This window comes from Xiphophorus couchianus, chromosome 1, assembly GCF_001444195.1.
Source record: "Xiphophorus couchianus chromosome 1, X_couchianus-1.0, whole genome shotgun sequence".
Taxonomy (NCBI): Eukaryota; Metazoa; Chordata; class Actinopteri; order Cyprinodontiformes; family Poeciliidae; genus Xiphophorus; species Xiphophorus couchianus.
The window spans coordinates 20,375,978-20,395,964 of record NC_040228.1 but is presented as its reverse complement, the minus strand read 5'-3'; the positions used below and the strand labels follow the sequence as shown (position 1 = coordinate 20,395,964).

Here is a 19,987-nt window from a genome sequence, read left to right as displayed (position 1 = left end):
TAACCTTCTGGATTTGTAAGCAAGATACGTTTAAATGAGTTGCTATATAATGTTGAAAATAAACTTAAATGTACTTATGTAGTCATTTTTAAATGCATGATGCTTGGAAATGGGTCCAGTTTTAATTAAAATAGGAATTGTTTGAATCTAAACGTATTACATTAGCTGCTAAAATCTGTATCAAAACAACCATTTTTCTTTTTTACTACTTATTCCCTATATGCTCCAAGCTCACTTTTTTCTGCAAAGTTGATTTTGTTGCACAGGTCTAGATTATGCATATTGATTAGCAACCAGTATGTTAATCTTTCTGGTGTTTTTAAGTGGTATTTTTTCCCCCCAATGCTAACTATTTGAGCAAACATCAAAAAGGGTCTTTTGTCTTATAGAGGTTTGGTGTATAAGTGTCCTGAGACCCTGTGGTAGTACATTTGGGGGGTTTCTTACATTTTTAACTCTAAATCAAAGCTGTGTAATATTATCTAAAATACCTCCATTCTATTCCAGATGAAATGCCATGTTGTTCCCAACAACTTGCGGCTACCTCTCTCATGCCCAAAGACCGCCGTTTTAGGCCCTAATATGCCTGCAAATCTAGGACTAAACTCATCCACAGTGCATCCTCCTGGCTACCTTGTGCAATCAGGCTCCTTTGGTGTGATGGCTCCCACTCCTCTTTATTCGCAGCAGTGGCCTGGCATGCCTAGTCCTGTAGCGTCTGTGGTTCCTGTAGGATTGCTTGGTGCTCCAAGAGCGATTCACTACGCCACATTGTCAAACCCAGGGATACAACCGTACTCTTTTGTTGTGCACAACCCTGAGAATGGGCCTTTCCCGAAAACCACAAGGACTTCCCGATCCGCTAATTAATGTGTTGGTGTGCGCTCAGGACAGACTGATTTCGCTCTGCTTTGTGCACCAGAGCCACACATGTGCATAGTTTTATCCTGTAAATAACACGCTATGGTGTTGCTATTCTTTATGCAACACATCTATGTGTCGTAAATTGTGTATTTGTATGTGTGTATATGATACAGTATGTGTTAAGTCTGAATACTTACTGCTTTTTGGCTTTGTTCTTAGCTAAACTCAGCCATGTAAGACATTTTATCTGCACTCACGGTAACCGACTTCACTCTGTTCTTCATCACATTTGCCTTTCTGTTGAAACACTACATTGGAATCCAAATACTAGTGGCTTATGATTCAGTGAGCTGACAGTATTTTGAACAAATTAACTGTTTTGCAGGAATGTAGTGCCTTGAACATTTATTTATGTATATATTTTCTTTAAACAAAGCATTTCTGCATCCAAGTTATTTTATTTAAATGGTAGCTTGAGTGTGTTTTTTGGTTTACATACAAATGCCCTTATTGTACTGCACTAATAACACAGTATATAATCTTATTTTAAAAAATACAAATATGGTTTGACCTGATTTACTTATCACCCCATTGATAAATGGAATGCCATAGCAGAGATATGATCTGATGCCTTCAGAAACAAATGACCAATGTATAAATGATGAGGTTAGGTTAGGGGAAAGGGTAGAAGCCAGCGTCCAAATAAACTTAATCCACTTAATTCAGGTCAAATGGTTCAGCTGGGCAAAGCCTCTTTATTTATTTTTCGATTGGAGAACCAACTCATTGGACAGCACGAGAGCGTCCACTGCTGCAGAGGAAAGCCAGTGTCCAGAGCCATATAATTCTGTACATAAGTCTTTCTACAGTAGATGTCTCTGGTAGTTTTGTGAATCAGAATGTAGCAAATAATGTGAATTTCTTTTTCTTTTTTTGAGGCTCAAAAGTGCAATTGAACCCCTTTCCACAAAGCTTTGATCATAGCCTTGCCACAAGCCTTACCTTTAATGTGTGCAAGAGGAGCAAGCTGAACTGAAAGGTTGAACAAAATTACAATTCACCAAACCACAGACGTTGCCAGACACAAGAATCGATATTACAAACTACCCAGTAAACAGTTTATCACAGCTTATTGTTCTTTCAACTTACCTAGTACTCAACATACACTGTATGTAGAATACTTTGTGCAGTCACCAATTTAATCTGAGGTCTTAGTTGTTGTTTTTTTCCTTTTTTGATGCTGCTATCTATCAAAGTGATTTTGCTGTACAGTTAAGCGTTTATTGTTTGATGGTACAAAGCAGATGCTCATAAAGCAGTGTTATAGCCTTGTTAAAGGACTGGTGTGTTGTTTATTTTTGATGACAGCCAATTTTATTTTGTCTTTTTGCATTTATTTTCAGTGACATATTGCAACATTAAACTGAAACTTGATGTCAGAGATTTGCACAACATATGGTCTCCTTTTATCCTTCTACGTGAGGAGTTCCTACACTGTATATATTTGGTGGGGTTTCATCACTGACGAGCATGGCCAATGTTTCATCTTTCCACAAAATGTAGAAACGGTACAGATATAAGGTTAGAAATATGACATCTGCACAACCCCAGTTCTGCCAAAGCTGTGAATCGTAAAGTTTTCTTCTTGTAGCTCGTATTTGTACATTTTATTTTGACTCTTAAAAGTGGCGGGAGGGAGGGTTGCTTTAATGTATATTAACTCCATCAATTCGGTTTGAATTGGATTTTTCTAAGATATTATGCAGAGTCTTCTGCTTTGGTGAAATATTTCCAATAGTAAGAGATTTCTGTTCTCTGTCACGTGTATCTTGTATGTTCTACTTTTCCTAGCTGCTAACTCATGGAGAGCATGGGAGGAGGCAACCAATATCGGTATATACGATAAACTGGAATAGTTGAACGTGCACAGAGAAGAAGGAGCATCCTGACACTTTTTTCTTGGCACATCTCTCTTGTCTGGGAGAAACTGCTCCTCAAGATTATGCTCCAGTTGTGATTGGCCTGTGTTTGAACTGTGTGAGATTGCTTTGCCTGCTGTATGTCCCATTGCATTACCCCACCCTGTCCTGATGCACTCTTATCACAGACTGTATGTTGAGAGAGAAATAAATTTTTTGTGCTTGATTAATTGTGTCTTTATGTTATTTCCACATGCAAAACCTGGACAGTAAAGCAAACAGATTTATTTCACATTTAGTGTGGTTAAAAAAATCTTCAGTGACAAGCTAGGACTTTTTTTTTTGGTTAGCATATTTGTGTAGTTGAGCTGCATAACATTAGGAAAACATGCAATATGCAATAAGACAAATAAGCCAGGAAATTGAATGATTTTTATAGCGAATCAGAATGTAGCTAGATAAACTACTCCAGATAACGAGTAGTTTATCTAGGTACTGGGTGGAAATTCTGTTTGCAATCAACAAAATTTTGTTTCAAAAAGGTGAATCGAGCCAGGTATTATTACAGCAAACGCACATTTTTTTATAAATGACTTTTTTTTGGAATTACTTGTTGCCATCACCTTATTTTTTTTTTCCTTCACAGAAGAGCTTAAATGAGATGCCACTCCAAAACAGTAACAATAATTGCACTCAGATGAAATGTGCTTAAAATTAAAAGAATGCTTTAAATCTGAATCTTCCAACTATTTTACTTGTTTCCCTGTTTAGGCAATTTAGGATTACCTAATGCATTTCTTTTTACTAAATACAACAAGTTTACCTTTTTTCCTACAATATCAGAAATAGGTGTGACCTGAACATACTAGGTTCAGGTCACATCTATATGTTGTGATCCTGTGCTTAAAACATGCGTTTTAATTTTTGTGATAGGTTATCCCACAACATCTGAGACTATGGGAGGTACAGCTGTGAATTTTAGGGCAACTCCTCAAATACTGTTTCTTTGTGGGAGTGAGGGGGTAGACAAATGTGGACCTTCACAAGTATTTGCCAGTCTTGGGTACAATTTCTAAGTGGCTGAAGGTTCCATGTCCATCTGTTAAAAACAATAATATCCATGTATAAACCCTGTGGAGATGTCAGCATCTTACTCTTATATTAAGAGACAGGCTCTGGGACCAAGACATGCATGTGTTTTGATGCAATACTTCTGTATCAATCTAAAATAAAAATAAAAACACCTTGGGAATTTGCTTGCTGAAATAGTGTCAATATTCGCAATGAAATGAGTACCAAGAGCTGAAAGAAGCCATTAATCCAAGCCAGATTAGTTTGCACATGAAGTTTGCATATTTTATCCAGGTACTCCATCTTTCTCCCACAGTCTAAAAACAGGGCTTTTAATTTAATTGGTATTTCTCAATTGTCCTTGGATACAGTATTGTATGTGTATTCACGGTTGTTTGTTCTTTGATCGAATGACAACCTGTTCAAGGTTACCCCACCTCTCACCCAATGACCGATGGCAACATGTACCAGCCCTCGTGCGACCCTGTAAAAAAATAAGTGGGTATAGAAAGCAGATTACACATATATCAGTTATGTGAGCAGGAATGGACTGTGCAAAGATAGGCTCATTAAGCAGAAAAGGTAGCTCATTACTATGTGTGTGCAAACCTGTTTTGATTCTATCAACCAATCACGAAACGCATTCCAATCCCTCTGACCAATCACAGAAGAAACCTCCGCCCATTGCGTCCCCATGTCTCGTCCAATGTAAAATCGTTCTGGTTTGCGTAGTGAATGTGTCAACCCGCGTCTACGGCGAAGCAGCGTTACAGCTATGGTTGTCCCCCCCTTTTGTTCATCAGAGTTCCTCCATTATTGCACAAACAATGAAACTATTTGGATGTTATGCCGTTTCATGAAACATTTTACTGCATGTACGCCTTCCACGCTCTCCTCTGGGATTATTTAATGAATTAAAAGCGACCTGCAACCCTCCTGAGCTGCTGTGAGGTGTCCGAAGCACGCAGTATTTCCTGAAGAACGTGGAGTAGTAAGTGTTGAAAATAAAGTATCAGTCTGGAAGTGTTGTGTTGGTGTTTAAGGGTTACTTTTGGTCACATTTTCACGTTCAGGAACTTGCTGAAGTTGTGATCCTGTGCTAATTATTGTAATCCATCATAACCCACAGTGCCCTGAAAAGACAGTGACGCGGGTAGCTCCCCTTATTATGCAAAATAAGCACGCCAGCCTTTTTTCTGCATCACAATACCAAAGCATATTGATGCCGAAATAAAAATCTCACATGAATGTAGTTGTGGCGCTTGGCAAGATTCGGCACTGGACCCAACCACACTTACTGTTGCAGTTCGCTAACTTCATGAAATCGAACGTTTGCTGTTATTTTCTGGAATCCACAGGCTGAGGTGATTATGGAGGGAAACACTGGGTCTGAATGTTTACAATGAGACCAGTTCAGACACTGTTCTTGGATTTAGTCCTTACTATTACCGAAACGGTCTGTAACGGCTATGTAACGGCTACCTTTGTTTAGCTAACATTTATTCCGTGAGCTTAGCTAACACACGAGCCTTAAACGTTACCAACGGGAATAAGGTATTGAGCTAAATTGTAAACGGTTTTTTAATGTCTGGTTTGTTTGTTTGTAAAGGCTGTAAAGTATTTGTTCCCCTGTTCCTTTGGAAGTTTGTAGAAATCGTGGTTTGCTAACTGTTGTTAGCAGGTTGGCTAAAGCTCGCTGCTACTGTAGTTCATTGTTGGAGAGAAGCAACACCAGAATGCTAATGTTAGCATGCCTTTAGATGGTCGTGTAGCCAAGTTACTGTATATTTCCCGGTGTACAATTGAATTAAGTTGATTTAAAAAATATTAAAAAAATCCTAGCCAAACCCAAGCTCCTGTCCTAATTCACAGTCAGACGTTTTCCTGATTGTTTTATTGCTTAAACGTTTTATTTGTTGACCTGAATGGCACCTGTCACCGGGTAAAAGGGAAACATAAGTTGTTTCCCTGTTGGAGTGTGTTTACATTCTTAGAGGGTTATTTCCTGGTCAAGTGACAGCAGTATAGATTAGTTATTAGACAGTATTTGATGGTATTCATGTATGTTACATACTGTAAAGAAAATTACAAAATAGCAAAATAAGGAAGCTTCACTCTTTAGCATTACTATAAACTTCTATGTTTCCATGGTAACTGGAGCCTATTGCCGCTGTCAGTGGGCTCTAGATCAGATCATCTGTGCATCACAGATCCAACCCCAGAGTTAATTCTGACAGATCATGTAGTTTCTATCATAATATTTTGACTAAAATGGTTGTTTTTTTCAGTCACAGTGTGATCAGTTATAGCCATTTCAGTTTTAGTCAACCAAACATTACTGCATATTAATTGACTAAAGGTACTGTAAATTTAGATGACTGAATTAAGTAGTCATAGAGAATTTTTTTTTAGGCCCTCGTATCTTTAAGGGTTATAGTTCCCTTACATCAAGGTTACACCTATTGATCTGAGGATGCAGCTGAATTAGATTTATATTTTTCAATATAGAAACATGCATACGAAGATCAAGTTTCTAATTGCTGTTCCATGCTATATTTCCACTGCATCATAATGCTTGATTAAAATGTTTGTAGTTTTTGTTATAAAAAATATAGATTTTTGTTGCCAAAAAAAATTTGCATCAGTTTTTGTTAACAGAATATACTCTAAAACACAATGGTTCATGCACAACAAAGATAATTTTGATACCCTCAGTTAACCAAACATCATATGATAATGGAAACAATAGAAAAGATTGAAGAAAACAATATTGGCCAATTGCAGCCCATAATTTCTTATTCATATTGATATTGTGCAGCCCTATATTCCATTTATTTTGAAGTCATAGTTTCCATTTGTGTTTTTTTTTCTTCAGATGTAAAGCTGAACTTCAGTTGTCCCTGAAGAGGTTGTTGGCACCATGGGGCTAGATTTTGATGTGAAGACATTCTGTCATAATCTTCGGGCCACAAAGCCACCGTATGAGTGTCCAGTGGAGACTTGTCGTAAGGTTTACAAGAGTTACAGCGGCATAGAGTATCACCTCTACCACTATGACCATGACAACCCAACTCCTGCTCCCGCTGTGCCCCAGAAGAAGAGGAAGGGCCGTCCTCCTCGTGCCTCGTTGACCGCCTCTGGGGACACGGACGACATTGGAGGCAGCGGAGGTGGAGGACCTAGTCCTGAAGCAAACGCACCTGGGAGCCCCAACCGGTCGGACCATTCTCACTCCCCTGGCAGGGAGACAATGACCTACGCTCAGGCGCAGCGCATGGTGGAGCTGGAGATTCAGGGACGCATTCACCGCATCAGTATCTTTGAGAACATTGATGTGGTGTCCGAGGAAGACAGCGATGCCGAGGACGCACCACCATCTGGCGCAGGCAGTTTTGGAGGAGGGGTTTGTAACGGCAGTGACAGTGGAGCCGGGGGCAGTGAAGTTGGAGGAAGCGGGAAGGACCGCTCTGACATCCCGTCCTCTAACGGCGGTAAAGCCACGCCAAAGACTGGGAAGCACAAAAGTAAAGATAAGAAGAAGGACGGTTCATCTCACCATCACAACCCGCAGTCCGGTCTTGCTGTCAAGCTTCCAGAAGCAGTGTTTAGAGAACTGGACCAAGAAAGACCTGATGCCCCTGCTCGGACTTTATCCTACTACAGGTGTGATACTAGGATTGTAATTTGATTCATTAATATTTAAATGGCTTAGGTAGGTTAGTTTTTTCACTGTCTAAAAATTAAATTAGACTTAACTTTTCATTGTTAGTTTTCCTCTAAAAAAATTCAGTTTATCAAATGTCAGCCTAATGAGGGTGACTTTAAATCTTTTATTGAATTCAGATGTTGAAATACATTTTCTTAATATTTGGTAGAATTGCCTTTTGAACCATGTAGTTTGGGTCAAAAGCTTTGAGTTTCCTTTCACAGGTTTTTCACATTAAATTGGTGAAATTTTGCCCCATTCCTCAGGATGGAGCTGGTTTAACAGTCAGCACACCTTTTCCACTTAATCCATAAATTTTCCTGACAGCTAAGATTATGGCTTTGTGACAACAGTTCGAAGACATTGATTTTGTTGTTCTTTGTAATTAATTAGGTGCTATGCTTTAGGGTTCTTTGTATGGGATATCCATTTGTGACCAAGCTGATGTCTTGAGATGCTGCTTCACTCTTCTAGAAAACGCTTTTTCCTCACGATCCCATCTATTATGTGAAGTGTGCTAGTTCCTACTGCAGCAAAACGCCCCCACAACATGATGCTGGCGCCACCTTACACCCACATGTGGTAGGCTGTAGGCTTGTGAGCACCATGATCATTATGACCAAACTCTACAAGTAACTTTTATAATCATTTTATTAATGATAACTGAAAAGTTTAGTCTGATTTCATGTAAGTGAAGAAAAACAAGTCATGGGTTTCTGTTTTAATACAATGTGTTTAAATATTTAGTAATTCCATTTAGAAGCTTTAAATTTTTTGTGATAGATTTTTCTTTCTGCCCACATTTACTCCTCTGTCTGCCTCTGGGCTTCAGGTACATTGAGAAGTCTGTGGAAGAGCTGGATGAAGAGGTTGAGTACGACATGGACGAAGAGGACTACATCTGGCTCGGCATCATGAATGACAAAAGGCGACGTGACGGAGTGACGCCAATCCCTCAGGAGGTCTTTGAATACCTCATGGACCGCTTAGAAAAGGAGTCCTACTTTGAGAGCCACAACAAGGTACCTGAACTCACATACTAAAGACATTACAGACATTCACCTGCGAATTTGAACTCTGACCCGTTCTGTTGCCCGTCCCCCCAGGCAGACCCCAGTACGTTGATCGACGAGGATGCCGTCTGCTGCATCTGCAATGACGGCGAGTGTCAGAACAGCAACGTGATCCTGTTCTGTGACATGTGCAACCTGGCAGTGCACCAGGAGTGCTACGGCGTTCCCTACATCCCAGAGGGTCAGTGGTTGTGTCGGCGCTGCCTGCAGTCGCCGAGCAGAGCGGTGGACTGTGCTCTGTGTCCTAACAAGGGCGGGGCTTTCAAACAGACGGATGACGGGCGCTGGGCTCATGTTGTCTGTGCGCTTTGGATCCCAGAGGTGAAGCGATTTTTGGCAAATCAACTGCAGAGATTTTGATTGGTTTCTCATGTTATCCCAATAATCAAATGTTTTTCTCCCATTTTCTAGGTCTGCTTTGCAAACACGGTCTTTCTGGAGCCGATCGACAGCATCGAGCACATCCCTGCCGCCCGCTGGAAGCTCACCTGCTACATCTGCAAGCAACGTGGCTCAGGCGCCTGCATCCAGTGTCACAAAGCCAACTGTTACACAGCCTTCCACGTCACCTGTGCCCAGCAGGCAGGCCTCTACATGAAGATGGAGCCGGTCAGAGAAACGGGGGCTAACGGCACATCGTTCAGCGTGCGCAAGACGGCGTACTGCGATATCCACACACCGCCGGGGTCAGCCAGGCCTCTCGCTGGAGTGGGCGGGGCCAGCATGGGCTCGTCCAACAGCGAAGGGGAGCTGGAGGATGACGACGAGCCCAGTCTCGGCCAGGACGAAGACTCCAAGGGCTGGAGCTCTGAGCGGGCCAAGAGGGCGAAGGCGAAATCCAGGCTGAAGATGAAGAGAGCGAGGAAGATCCTGGCAGAGAGGAGAGCTGCTGCACCAGTGGTGTCTGTGCCCTGCATACCTCCCCACAGGTAGATGTGCAATTCACCTGCTCAGGCAGAAATACAGTATATGTCACTGTATATTCTGTCTTACAAAAGTATTTATTTATTTATTTTTACATTTTATCAAATTAAAACCACAAAATTTCAACTTATTTTATTGGGATTCTATGAGATAGACCAGAGGTCAGCAACCTTCACAACCCTAAGAGTTGAAGAGAAGATAGAAGGAGCTAAAAACAGGAGGAAATCTGCTAAAGACTTTAGGCCGTGGTGAAAATTTACCTTCTACCAGGACAAACATGCAGCCAGAACATCAGTGGTTTAGATCAAAGCACAGAGTAGAATAAAAGCAAAAAAATCTCAGATTTACAAAGCTGGTTGAGGCGTATGCCAAAGAAACTACTATGACAAGCTTGTTTGATAAAGCATTTATCTGGAGGAGCTGACTACAAATGTCACTTTTCATTTTGTTTCATTTTAATCTCTATATAAAAATGGAAATGAAAGATAATGGAAATTATCTTTCATTTTCTTTTCACTTCACAGTGAAGCGTTCTTTTGTGTTGGTTTATAACAAAAACTCCCAGTAAAATGTTTGTTGTGGTAACGTCACAAACCGATAAAGTTCAAGGGAGCGTGAATACTCCTTCATCACGCTGTAAATTAGTGTTTGCTTCTCTGCAGACTCAGCAAAATCACAAGTAATCTGACGGTGCCCAGGAAGAGTCAGTTCATGCAACGACTCCACAGCTACTGGACGCTGAAGAGGCAAAGTCGAAATGGCGTTCCTCTTCTGCGGCGGCTCCAGACCCACCTGCCATCTCAGCGCCATGTGGAGCCGAATCCACCACAGCCCGCAGCACAGCTTCCCCCTGTAAACATTTCCAACTCTTACTATTTGTTTGGGGTTTTTTTGTGCCATTAACTAAAATGAATACGTTTTTTGTTATTTGTTTAATATTTTCCATCATATTTGTGTTTCAGAGGGACAACGAGGAGAAACAGACAGCCTTAAAGGAGCAGCTGAAGGCCTGGCAGAGATTGAGACATGACCTGGAGAGAGCCAGGCTGCTGGTGGAGCTCATCCGCAAGAGGGAGAAACTCAAGAGGGAGACGGTGAGGCTCAGAACGGATATTTTTACACTATTGTGATAATAAAATTGTGTATGCACGAATGTCGGTTTATCCGCGCAGCTGACAGGTGTACAACTGTGCCTGTTTAGATTAAAGTGCAGCAGATGGCGCTGGAGATGCAGCTCACTCCCTTCCTGGTGCTTCTCAGGAGTACGTTGGAGCAGTTACAGGAAAGAGACACAAACAACTTTTTCACTGAGCCTGTTCCCCTTGAAGAGGTAAATGTACAAACATTCAACGTTTTCCCTCTTTATTTCCACATATAAAATTAGACCATGCTGCTGCTGCATTTATATTGGTTTAAAATTGCAAGCGCAGAGGTTAGAATTGTACATCTAAATGAAGCTGGTGGAGGCTTTTCCATCAGACTGTTCCTCAGTCCGAGCCTTTCCCTCTGTTCAACAGGTGCCGGACTACCTGGAGCACATTGACACTCCTATGGACTTCCAGACCATGTGGAACCTGCTGGAGTCCCATCGCTACCTCACGTTTGAGGCCTTCGAGGCCGACTTTGGCCTCATTGTCAACAACTGCCTCAAGTACAACGCCAAGGACACAGTGTTTTACCGAGCCGCCCTGCGGCTCAGGGAGATGGGCGCCGTCGTCCTCAGAGCGGCCAGGCGCCAGGCCGAACGGATCGGCTTCGATTATGAGTCAGGCATGCATCTTCATCGAGACTCGAGCCCAGAAAGCCAACGTGAGCCAGAGAGAGACAGAGACAGAGACAGAGAGCGGGACAGGGAACAGGACAGAGACAGACCGTTGTCCTCTAATGAAGACGGTAAGCGACCCTCTTTTACTTTAATTGGTTGGCTTATTGTGATCAGGAGAGTTTCAGTTCCAAAGAATTGGCGAAACACTAAATATTTTAAAAAGACATGCTTTTCTTATAGATTGATTATTGTCATGTGAACATATTTTAAAATATCGTTCTATTTCATTGAAATATGTATGTTAAATAATATATACTTCATTTAAAAGTTTTTTGATTGTCATAAAATAAAGCAAAATGGTTCAGACAAAAATATTGTTCATGTAGTATAGAGAATAACCAGCAGATGGCGTCTCTCTTGCTGTGCTGAATTTCACTGGTTCGAAAACATTTAAGATTCTGGGCTATAGACAGTGCTTCTGTTCTCCACATGAACATCATCAACAACATTTTCTATTAACAAGATTTTAAGTCCTTGTAACCAATAATGGGCTCCCAGTCCCACATTTTGTATTCATGACTCTTAAACTTTAAGAGGTTTTTGGAGGCTATTATCTGACAGACCAAGTAGGACATAGTCATGAGGTTGAAGTAGAAGAATTTTTACATTTTCTTTTTACAAACTAGGTTGGAGAGTCTCTGCTGCAAGTTCATTCTAGACTTTGACTAGGCTATTGTAACACAGACGTTTTGATCTAAACTGTTTCATTGTTTTTCTGGATTGTTGTCCTGCTAAAAGGTAACCTCAGGTCTTTTAGCCTCACCTCTGCTTCATGGTCTACCACTATGTTTCACGGTGTGTTCAAATACAATTAGAGACGATTCACATGACAGCTCTAGTCCCATGCTGTTAAACCTGAGCGTTTTCATGTCCATTTTATGGACGAGCTGTAAGTGTTGCTCTCCCTGCCCCTCCCAGACCTGCTGCTGCCAGAGAACAGGCGACGGCTGCCGCTGGACGAGCAGCTGCATTACCTGCAGGCGCGCCTTGATGAGGTCAATTCTGGGAAGCACAGCATCGGCCAGTCTCGCAGGGCCAAAGCCCTGAAGAAGGAGATCAGTGTGATCCGGAGGAAGCTGGCGCACCAGCGGGAGGTGGGCTCCATCATGGGGGGCCGTGAGTCGGCGGGGGATCGCAGTTCTTCTCTCCCGCATCACTCTTCATCTGTGGGACACCATGATGAGGGGGGAGAGAGCAGCAGCCAGGAGATTGGGGGAAAGGGTGTGTTTATAGGAATGTTGGACTATTAATATGATGTGTAATACGATTCAGCAGACAAAATGTTTATTTTCATCTTTTGTCATTTTTATCTCGTGTTTTATCTGCAGCTCCCGAGGTTGGCCGGCGGACTTCTGTGCTTTTTTCCAAGAAGAACCAAAAAATGGCTGGACCTCCCAAAAGACCAGGGCGCCCGCCGAAGAACCGAGACATGGGCTACGCCGGGCCAGGGGTGAGCCAGAGCCCCATCGGGCCCCCCCAGCTCCCTCTGCTGTCCAACAGCAGGCCCAGGAAGAGACCCCGTACCCCCCACAGCACCTCCAGCTCCGACAGCGACAGCGACAACGATGACCTCCTTCCAGGTGCGGTGCGCCGTGGCCGTTACTGCGCCTTTAATCATGTGACAGTTCCCACGTCACAGTGACTCACCACCTCCGTGTGTTACCCTCAGGTTTACCGAGCAATGGCTTTGATACAGGAAACCAACCTGTGACTGAAAGCTTCCGTGTGTACAGAAACGAGCCTCGTCTGCCTCGATCCAGCTCCGACTCCGAGTCCACCACCAGCAGCAGCAGCAGCGCCGCTTCTGACAGGACCAGGTGATTGATGCGTGAGCGCTTCTGATCTAAAGTACCCACTATCCCATATGTAGCTGTTGGTTCATGAACAACAACATAGAAAGTGAAAACCAAAACCACAAATGGTATAGCGTTTTCTTCTCAAAAAAAAAAAAAAACACTAATTGAAGAAAGGCTCTCTTAGCTTTAGTTTCGAGTTTTGACGGGCATGCCTTTCCTGTCTTTTCCTCCCCCAGCACTACGCCCTCTAAGCAAGGCAGAGGAAAGGCGTCATTCTCTCGTTCCACCTTCCATGAGGACAGCAGTGAGGAAACGTCGGGCACAGAAAATGATTCCTACTCAGTTGGAGGATCACGGAGCGTTTCACACTGTAAGCACCTTCACACGCACTGTGAAACCCTGCAAAGCACACATGAAGGCGTTAAACTTTTCAAACATTGTTTCAGTTTATTTGCTTTGAGAGCCAAATTATTGTAAGACTTAATGGAGACATTAATATGAGTCTTGATCAAATTTCTAATTTAATTATTCTAAACCTAAACTAGTATTTTGCTTTAGAGTTTAATTTAGTTAACCACCACTAGAGTACTTGCCTAATTGGTAAGAAGGAAATGGCATGTAGAGGTTTTTACACCGCTCACATTCACTTGGCTGTGTTTCAACCACAAACCTGAAGGCATTTTAGTTACATTTTATGAGATCCTACACAAATTCCAAATCTGTAACCTGGAGGAAAAAGACACATGATTTTCTAATTTTTTTTTACAAATGACATTCTGGGAAATGTGGCCTGCATTTGAGTTCCCCATCTCTTCACCTCTACCTTCAAATAAAATCCTTTTGAACTCACCTATTGGTGAATAAAATGATCCTGTATGTAATTACTTTTTGTATAAGTGGAGCTGATCTTGGAAGGACTCAGTTTGGTTTGAGAACACATTGGACACTGGTAATTTATTAAAACCAGCAAGAAAAGGCCATTGCTGGCAGAAGACGATTCACTCTTCTCAACAGACTTGTAGATAATCTGCAGTATCTTGCTGCAAGCACAGATTCTTGAAGAAATAAAGTCTGCTCTGCCCCTCCTTCCACACATCTATACTGTTTCATCTCCAGTCTGGTAACGTGCTTTGACTTGAAAATTTCTGGTCAGTCTGACTGAACACAAGCTGTTTTGCAAATAAAAATGTTAAAAACAGTTAGAAATCATTCATTATTTTACTACTGCTATCACATAAAATCCCAAGTTCAAGGGATATTCATACTTTTTCCAGGAATGTGACCACAAAGTTCTGACTCTTTTTAAACAAATAATCAAAGCTAGTGGGTTCATATCTAAACCTCGGGATTTCTGCAGTTATACATTCTTTTTTAAAGCAGGAAACGGTTCAACGGCAAGAGTCAACCCGTCTTATTTCGTTTCCTTGGGCTAAAAAAGTGTTTGATATACAGGAAACAAGACTTAACACATTTTGTTCCTGTTTTTGATTGCTACATGGAAGTATGGCAGCTGCTGCAGTTGTTGCCTGAATGAAGGAGGCATAATATGCTCCACCAAAAGACAAGACATTTTTCTCACTTTAAGACTGAATTGTGCCACTTCCAAAAAAAAAAATTATCTGATTACAGAACTTTTTAATCCCTGTTATTCCTGCACATTTTGCAATGAGAAGAGGTTTCACTCATTTTGAACAGAAAATACTTGTTTTGTAGTAAACCCTGAAGACAGTGAGATAACATATGGGCCCATTGTAGTGAGAAAATAAAATGGCGTAACGCTGGCTTTTCTTGCTGCTGTCAGTGGTGCGTGGCCGGGACCGGTCAGGATGCTGGATGACGTCTGACGACTACTCCTCTCTGGAAGCTCTGGATCTGGTCTGGGCCAAGTGCAGAGGCTATCCTTCGTATCCTGCTCTGGTGAGATAGAAACATTGTGTTAACCCTGAGAACTGCATCAAAACAACGTACAGTGAATGCACGTTTCATCACCATTCACGCCTCTGTTCGCCTGCAGATCATCGACCCAAAGATGCCCAGGGAGGGCGTGTTCCACCGCGGAGTCCCAATACCCGTACCTCCTTTAGACGTGCTGAAACTCGGCGAGCAAATGACCCAAGAAGCCCGGGAGCACCTGTTCCTCGTCCTCTTTTTCGACAACAAAAGAACCTGGTCAGTATTCTGAATCCAACAGTTTCAAACGTTTCGCTGACATCTGCAACCTTCCATCTTATAAGGGTCAAACTTTCTTTTGCGAGAGAATCAGGACTGGCTGTGACTGGATATAGATTTGTGCATAACTCTGCTGCAGAAACTTCAAAGCGGCGCTGCAGCGCTCGAGCTGCGAAGCACGAGCCGACAGAACGCGTAGCAGATATAGGCCAAACGTGGTTTTTGAGAATACAAGACAAGCACCTGCTCTTCTAGGTCATCATGTACACTGCTTTAATTCAGAAGGAAAAAAGAAGCGTGAGAAGGGTGACGGCTTCATGCACTGAAATCCTTACTCATTCTCATCTTAGAAGGATAGCTGAAGTTCTTTCAGGTCACGCCCTGCAACGAATCAGGAAGTCCTTCTGCTGAAGGAGACAAAGAGCCCTTTTGTTTCAAGAGGCATTTTATTTACACTAATATTGATTCTAGCACAATGTACTAATGTATGCACATACATCTGCATCTCAATAGAAATGCTCATTTATTTCAGTATTCAGACAGTAAAAATGAAACTCGTAGGCAATATAGTGCGCTTAGAATGACGTGAAGCTTTTATTTTTGTTCATTATGATGGCTTAGAGCTAAGAAATTCTGAATTTCAGTTTTTCTGAAACCCCAGAATATTTTATCAGGACCAGTAAAAAATTGGGTTGCTATTATGAAATTGTCAGCTTATTGATTAAAATATGCCCATGCACCAAACAATACTTGGTCAGGTCTCCTTTTACATGAATTACTGTATCAGTGCTACATGACCTTTGGCAGTATGGCAGCTAAGTCCTATTAGAACATGAAATTGGTATCTCTACCATGAAATGCTCTAAAATTTGTCAAGAGTTTTAATATGAGGCTTGATGAATCTCAGTGAACCAACACTGAGTTTCAGTGATTTTTGACACAACGCCCCAAATCATCTCTGATTGTGGAAACTTCACACTTGACCTTTTGAACTACAGAGCAACAGTCAATCCATCCAACCATTTGCTTCTAAATCACTCCTTTAGACCTTCTGTTGATTCTTCCATCCTTTCCTCTTACAGCTGGTGATTTTTGCAGGTTCCATATGTAAAGGTGGTTCACTGTAAATGTATTTGTCATAAATTTACTGGAAAGTATTTGATGTGTGCTTTAGAAACGTGTGTTTGGAAATATAGGGAATTTAGAAATAAAAAATTATTTAGAGCCCAATTTACAATTAACTCTTTGCTAGAGCACATTTTGAAACACAGTTTGTCCTTCTTCTCTGAACTTTGTCAGGTATTTTTAATGACTTTGCTGAGCTGCAATAAATAAATATATATTTTTTCATTATTTGTTTTTGAAAACCGCTACCTTTTACCTTTCACTTTTTGGATTTCCCTCCTTGTGGCGCGAATGTGAAAGCATAAAATAACATTTCTTTATTAAAAACCATCTTTTCCTCTCATCATATCTAATTTATTTTGTGAAAGTAAATTGGGGGATTGTTATTAGCTATGAGACATTATTAAAAAAAAATAAATACTTGAAAAATATCTCTGTTTAATTAACAAGTTTCATTTAAAAACAATGTAAATGAATTACATTTTTTAAAATACATTTTTCAATTTGATTGAGATGCACCTGGGTGTTTGTGTGTTTCGCAGGCAGTGGCTGCCACGATCCAAGCTGGTGCCGCTTGGTGTGGACCAAGAACTAGACAAGGAGAAGATGCTTGAGGGCAGGAAATCCAACATTCGTAAATCCGTTTCGGTGGCCTACAGTCGTGCCATGCAACACCGCAGCAAAGTCCAGGGAGACCCCAGCAGCGAAACCAGCGACAGTGACTGATTGCAAACAGACACGTAGTCTAAATCTGCAAAACTTGTGGATTTCATGCATCCATAAAGGGAGCACAGCCCTTTGACACGGATTACAAAGACAACCAAGCAAGCAGGAAAATTAGTAGGAAGGAAAAACTCCTCTACTTTGCCCCCAAAACACATTCACTCACACAAAGGCATATTTAATCAGACATGTAAAAAAAAAATATTGTATTTAAGAAGATTAAAAATAAGGATATTGCTAATAATGATGATAAAAAAAATGTTCCAAATCATGAATCAAAATGTTTAATGTACGTGGTCTGTATATGTTTAAAAGAAAAAGGAAATAATGGTTTACAGACTTAAAATGGAGGCATAATATCACACTATGGTCCATACACAATTCTGCCTCCCCCTGTCCTTTCTTCACATTCAGTCACACAGGTAATCTTACACTCAAACAGGTAAATGCATGTTCTATGTGTAGAGTAAATATACACACACTTCACCTTCCAAAAGCATACCTGTGTGTGTGTGTGGAGTCAGAGGAGCAGAAAAAGGGACTGTTGCAGCCTGTCTGTAGGCAAATCAACGTTACTGTAATTTATTCTTTGAACTTTTTGTCACTCCAGCAGCTGCACATCTCAACGTCTTTTTGTTTCTTTTTTTTTTTACAGATTTGTAAACATGTATTTCTGTCACATTGACCTGTAGAATCAGTCAATAATGAGCACTAAACTGAAACATGATCGTCTCCATGTCTCTTAGTCTCAGGCCGACGGCTGTAGAACTTTTATATAACAAAGATTGCATAAAAAATACAAGTTTAATAAAAAAAAAAAGAATAGTGTTTTTTTGGGCCTTGTGGTTACTGTTACTGCTAGCTCTCTGTTTCCTCCTACATAAGAAGGATTTGCATAAGGATTTGTGTGGATTATTTTTAACTACTATTCTGAAGAAAAATTCTTACCTTCCTTTTGTTTTTCTTCAGTGGAAGGGTGAGTCAGTAATTTATTGGGCTTCCACATCCTGATAGTTTTCTATTGAGGGTGCCGTATTCGACATGATCACTCAAGCTTTAAGGTTGTTTTTTTTTTTACAAAAATGTGGTCGTTATGACCATGATAATCTTTCCCATCTCAGGGAAAGATTACCTAAGACCTTTTTCATTTCTGTCAAAGGCCTTTACTGTTCAGAGCTGAAATCTGATACCCTGCGGTTGGCAAATGCTGTACTCAACCTTCAATCTGGCATGTAAAGAGACTCAAATATGTTCAACTCTCCTATACAGCTTTTAGCCTAATATGACCTAAACAAATTTAAAGGTGTGTCCAATCATCTGTGATAATGTCCTTATTGTGGCTGTGCAGGTTTTTTTGCTTTTACGTACAGTTGAAACCAGATATTTACATTCACTGTACACAAAGACACACCTTGTTTTCCTGATTGTTTGAAATTAAATCTGACTAAAGTTGACAGCTTTGATCGGGTAAGGATTACAAAATGTTAAACTATTGAGAGAGCATTTATTGGCTACGTTCTTATTTCCCTCAAATCACAAAGTTTTCATACAAGGTCATACAAAAGATTACAGTGCCTTAGCGTGTCATCTGAGAGGTTCATTCACAACATTTGAGTTTACTGAAAGCATGTCTGGTGTAAGTTAAGTCAACACCTAGAACACACTGCTTCTTTGTGTGACCTCGTGGAAAAACTAAATATCAAGCAAGATATGGAGAAGACAATTGTGAACCTCTAAAAGTCTGCTTCCTCCTTGTGTTCAATTTCCAGATGCCTTCAAGGGCATCTGGAAATTGTCATCAGTCCAAACAAGTATAAACAGTATGGGAACTTCATGAAGGAAGATCAATGAATCGAAATGTAGGCGCAACATCTCAAGACATCGTCTGGGGGGTAGATATGTCTTCAATATGAAGGGCGATCCTTATTTCTCTTCCAAATTGGTTATGAAGTGGCTTAAGAACAACAAAGTTGATGTTTTTGAGTGGCAATTGCACAGTTTAAAAGGCACTTCTGCCAAATACTAATGGAATACATGTTAACTTTAAAAAGTGCATTATTCTGTAATTTAGCAAATACAAATGTGAAAGTCTGGTTTAATGTCAGGCAGTGAGAAAAAAGTGGTTATTTGTCTTTATACAGTGTGTAAACATTTGGCTTCCATTGTTTTTAACTAAAGAAATCTGGATCTTTTTGTCAGGGCACTTTAAGAAAACAATGTCCCATTATGGCATCTTTAAATCAAAGATGAATTGTTGAGGCAGGTTTGTGCAATGTGAGAATACTGTATGTTGAACTCCATGTTGTAGCAAACCATGTTGTGACTGGGCCGTACATGGATTTATTTTATAAAAGAGTTAAAATAACCTCACTGCTGCATTTGTTTTAGGATTCATGCTTTATGATTTTTGTTGACTGAACAAATATTTAAAACAACCAGTCCATAGGATGTCTACTCACATTCTCTGATGCAATACAAGCTCAAGTGGTTGCGATGACAAAGATTTCGTGCAAACGCACGCTCCTCAAAGCCAAGGCTTTTTCATAAGATTTTCCGCAAATGATAAAGATCCCCCACCCCAAAGGGGGACCCAAATGCCACAAATTCTGCCTTTAGATGAGCAAGTGTGATAAGACCCCAATGATCAGTTAAAACCTCTCGGTTTTTTTCGTGCCACTCAGAAGACGCGTGAAAACAACTGATAAATATTATGATGTGGTTTTAACAGGATGCACCTGATACAGGAGGTGACTTTGCAATGGGGAGGAAACACAGTTCTTTTTTTATCGAGA

The 19,987-nt window shown here is 40.9% G+C and overlaps 2 protein-coding genes across 12 annotated transcripts in view; both read left to right on the top strand.

The window, feature by feature from the left end:
* Window positions 1–3,013, top strand: part of LOC114161859 (serine/threonine-protein kinase WNK2) — a 49,836-nt gene extending 46,823 nt beyond the window's left edge. For 6 of the 9 annotated variants that reach the window (XM_028001223.1, XM_028004367.1, XM_028002809.1 and 3 more), the window contains one exon: window positions 508–3,013. In XM_028001223.1, the coding sequence (XP_027857024.1) occupies window positions 508–870 (363 nt within the window). In that variant the 3' untranslated portion in view covers window positions 871–3,013. The remainder of the gene's footprint in view (window positions 1–507) is intronic. The other 3 variants (XM_027999633.1, XM_027998808.1, XM_028003633.1) reach the window with 2 other exon arrangements.
* Window positions 3,014–4,592: 1,579 nt separating this feature from the next.
* brpf1 (bromodomain and PHD finger containing, 1) lies at window positions 4,593–19,560 on the top strand. 3 transcript variants are annotated; one of them, XM_028006278.1, is made up of 16 exons: window positions 4,593–4,845; window positions 6,730–7,517; window positions 8,393–8,582; window positions 8,667–8,954; window positions 9,045–9,562; window positions 10,220–10,409; window positions 10,520–10,651; window positions 10,759–10,887; window positions 11,075–11,450; window positions 12,301–12,603; window positions 12,711–12,962; window positions 13,052–13,199; window positions 13,415–13,548; window positions 14,980–15,095; window positions 15,193–15,347; window positions 17,015–19,560. In XM_028006278.1, exons 2-16 carry the CDS (start codon window positions 6,775–6,777, stop codon window positions 17,196–17,198), a joined length of 3,858 nt encoding a protein of 1,285 aa, XP_027862079.1. In that variant the 5' UTR covers window positions 4,593–4,845; window positions 6,730–6,774; the 3' UTR covers window positions 17,199–19,560. The 3 variants fall into 3 exon arrangements, with proteins under 3 accessions (XP_027862079.1, XP_027862855.1, XP_027863640.1); XM_028007054.1 differs by lacking the exon at window positions 4,593–4,845 and adding an exon at window positions 5,063–5,218; XM_028007839.1 differs by lacking the exon at window positions 4,593–4,845 and adding an exon at window positions 5,390–5,408.
* Window positions 19,561–19,987: the final 427 nt, after the last annotated feature.

Excerpts from the sequence above, each read along its gene's own strand:
- brpf1 (XM_028006278.1), top strand. The coding sequence starts at position 6,775 with ATGGGGCTAGATTTTGATGTGAAGACATTCTGTCATAATCTTCGGGCC. Across the intron at positions 9,563-10,219 it reads CCCTGCATACCTCCCCACAG|ACTCAGCAAAATCACAAGTA; the intron begins GTAGATGTGCAA and ends GCTTCTCTGCAG. Across the intron at positions 10,888-11,074 it reads AGCCTGTTCCCCTTGAAGAG|GTGCCGGACTACCTGGAGCA; the intron begins GTAAATGTACAA and ends TCTGTTCAACAG.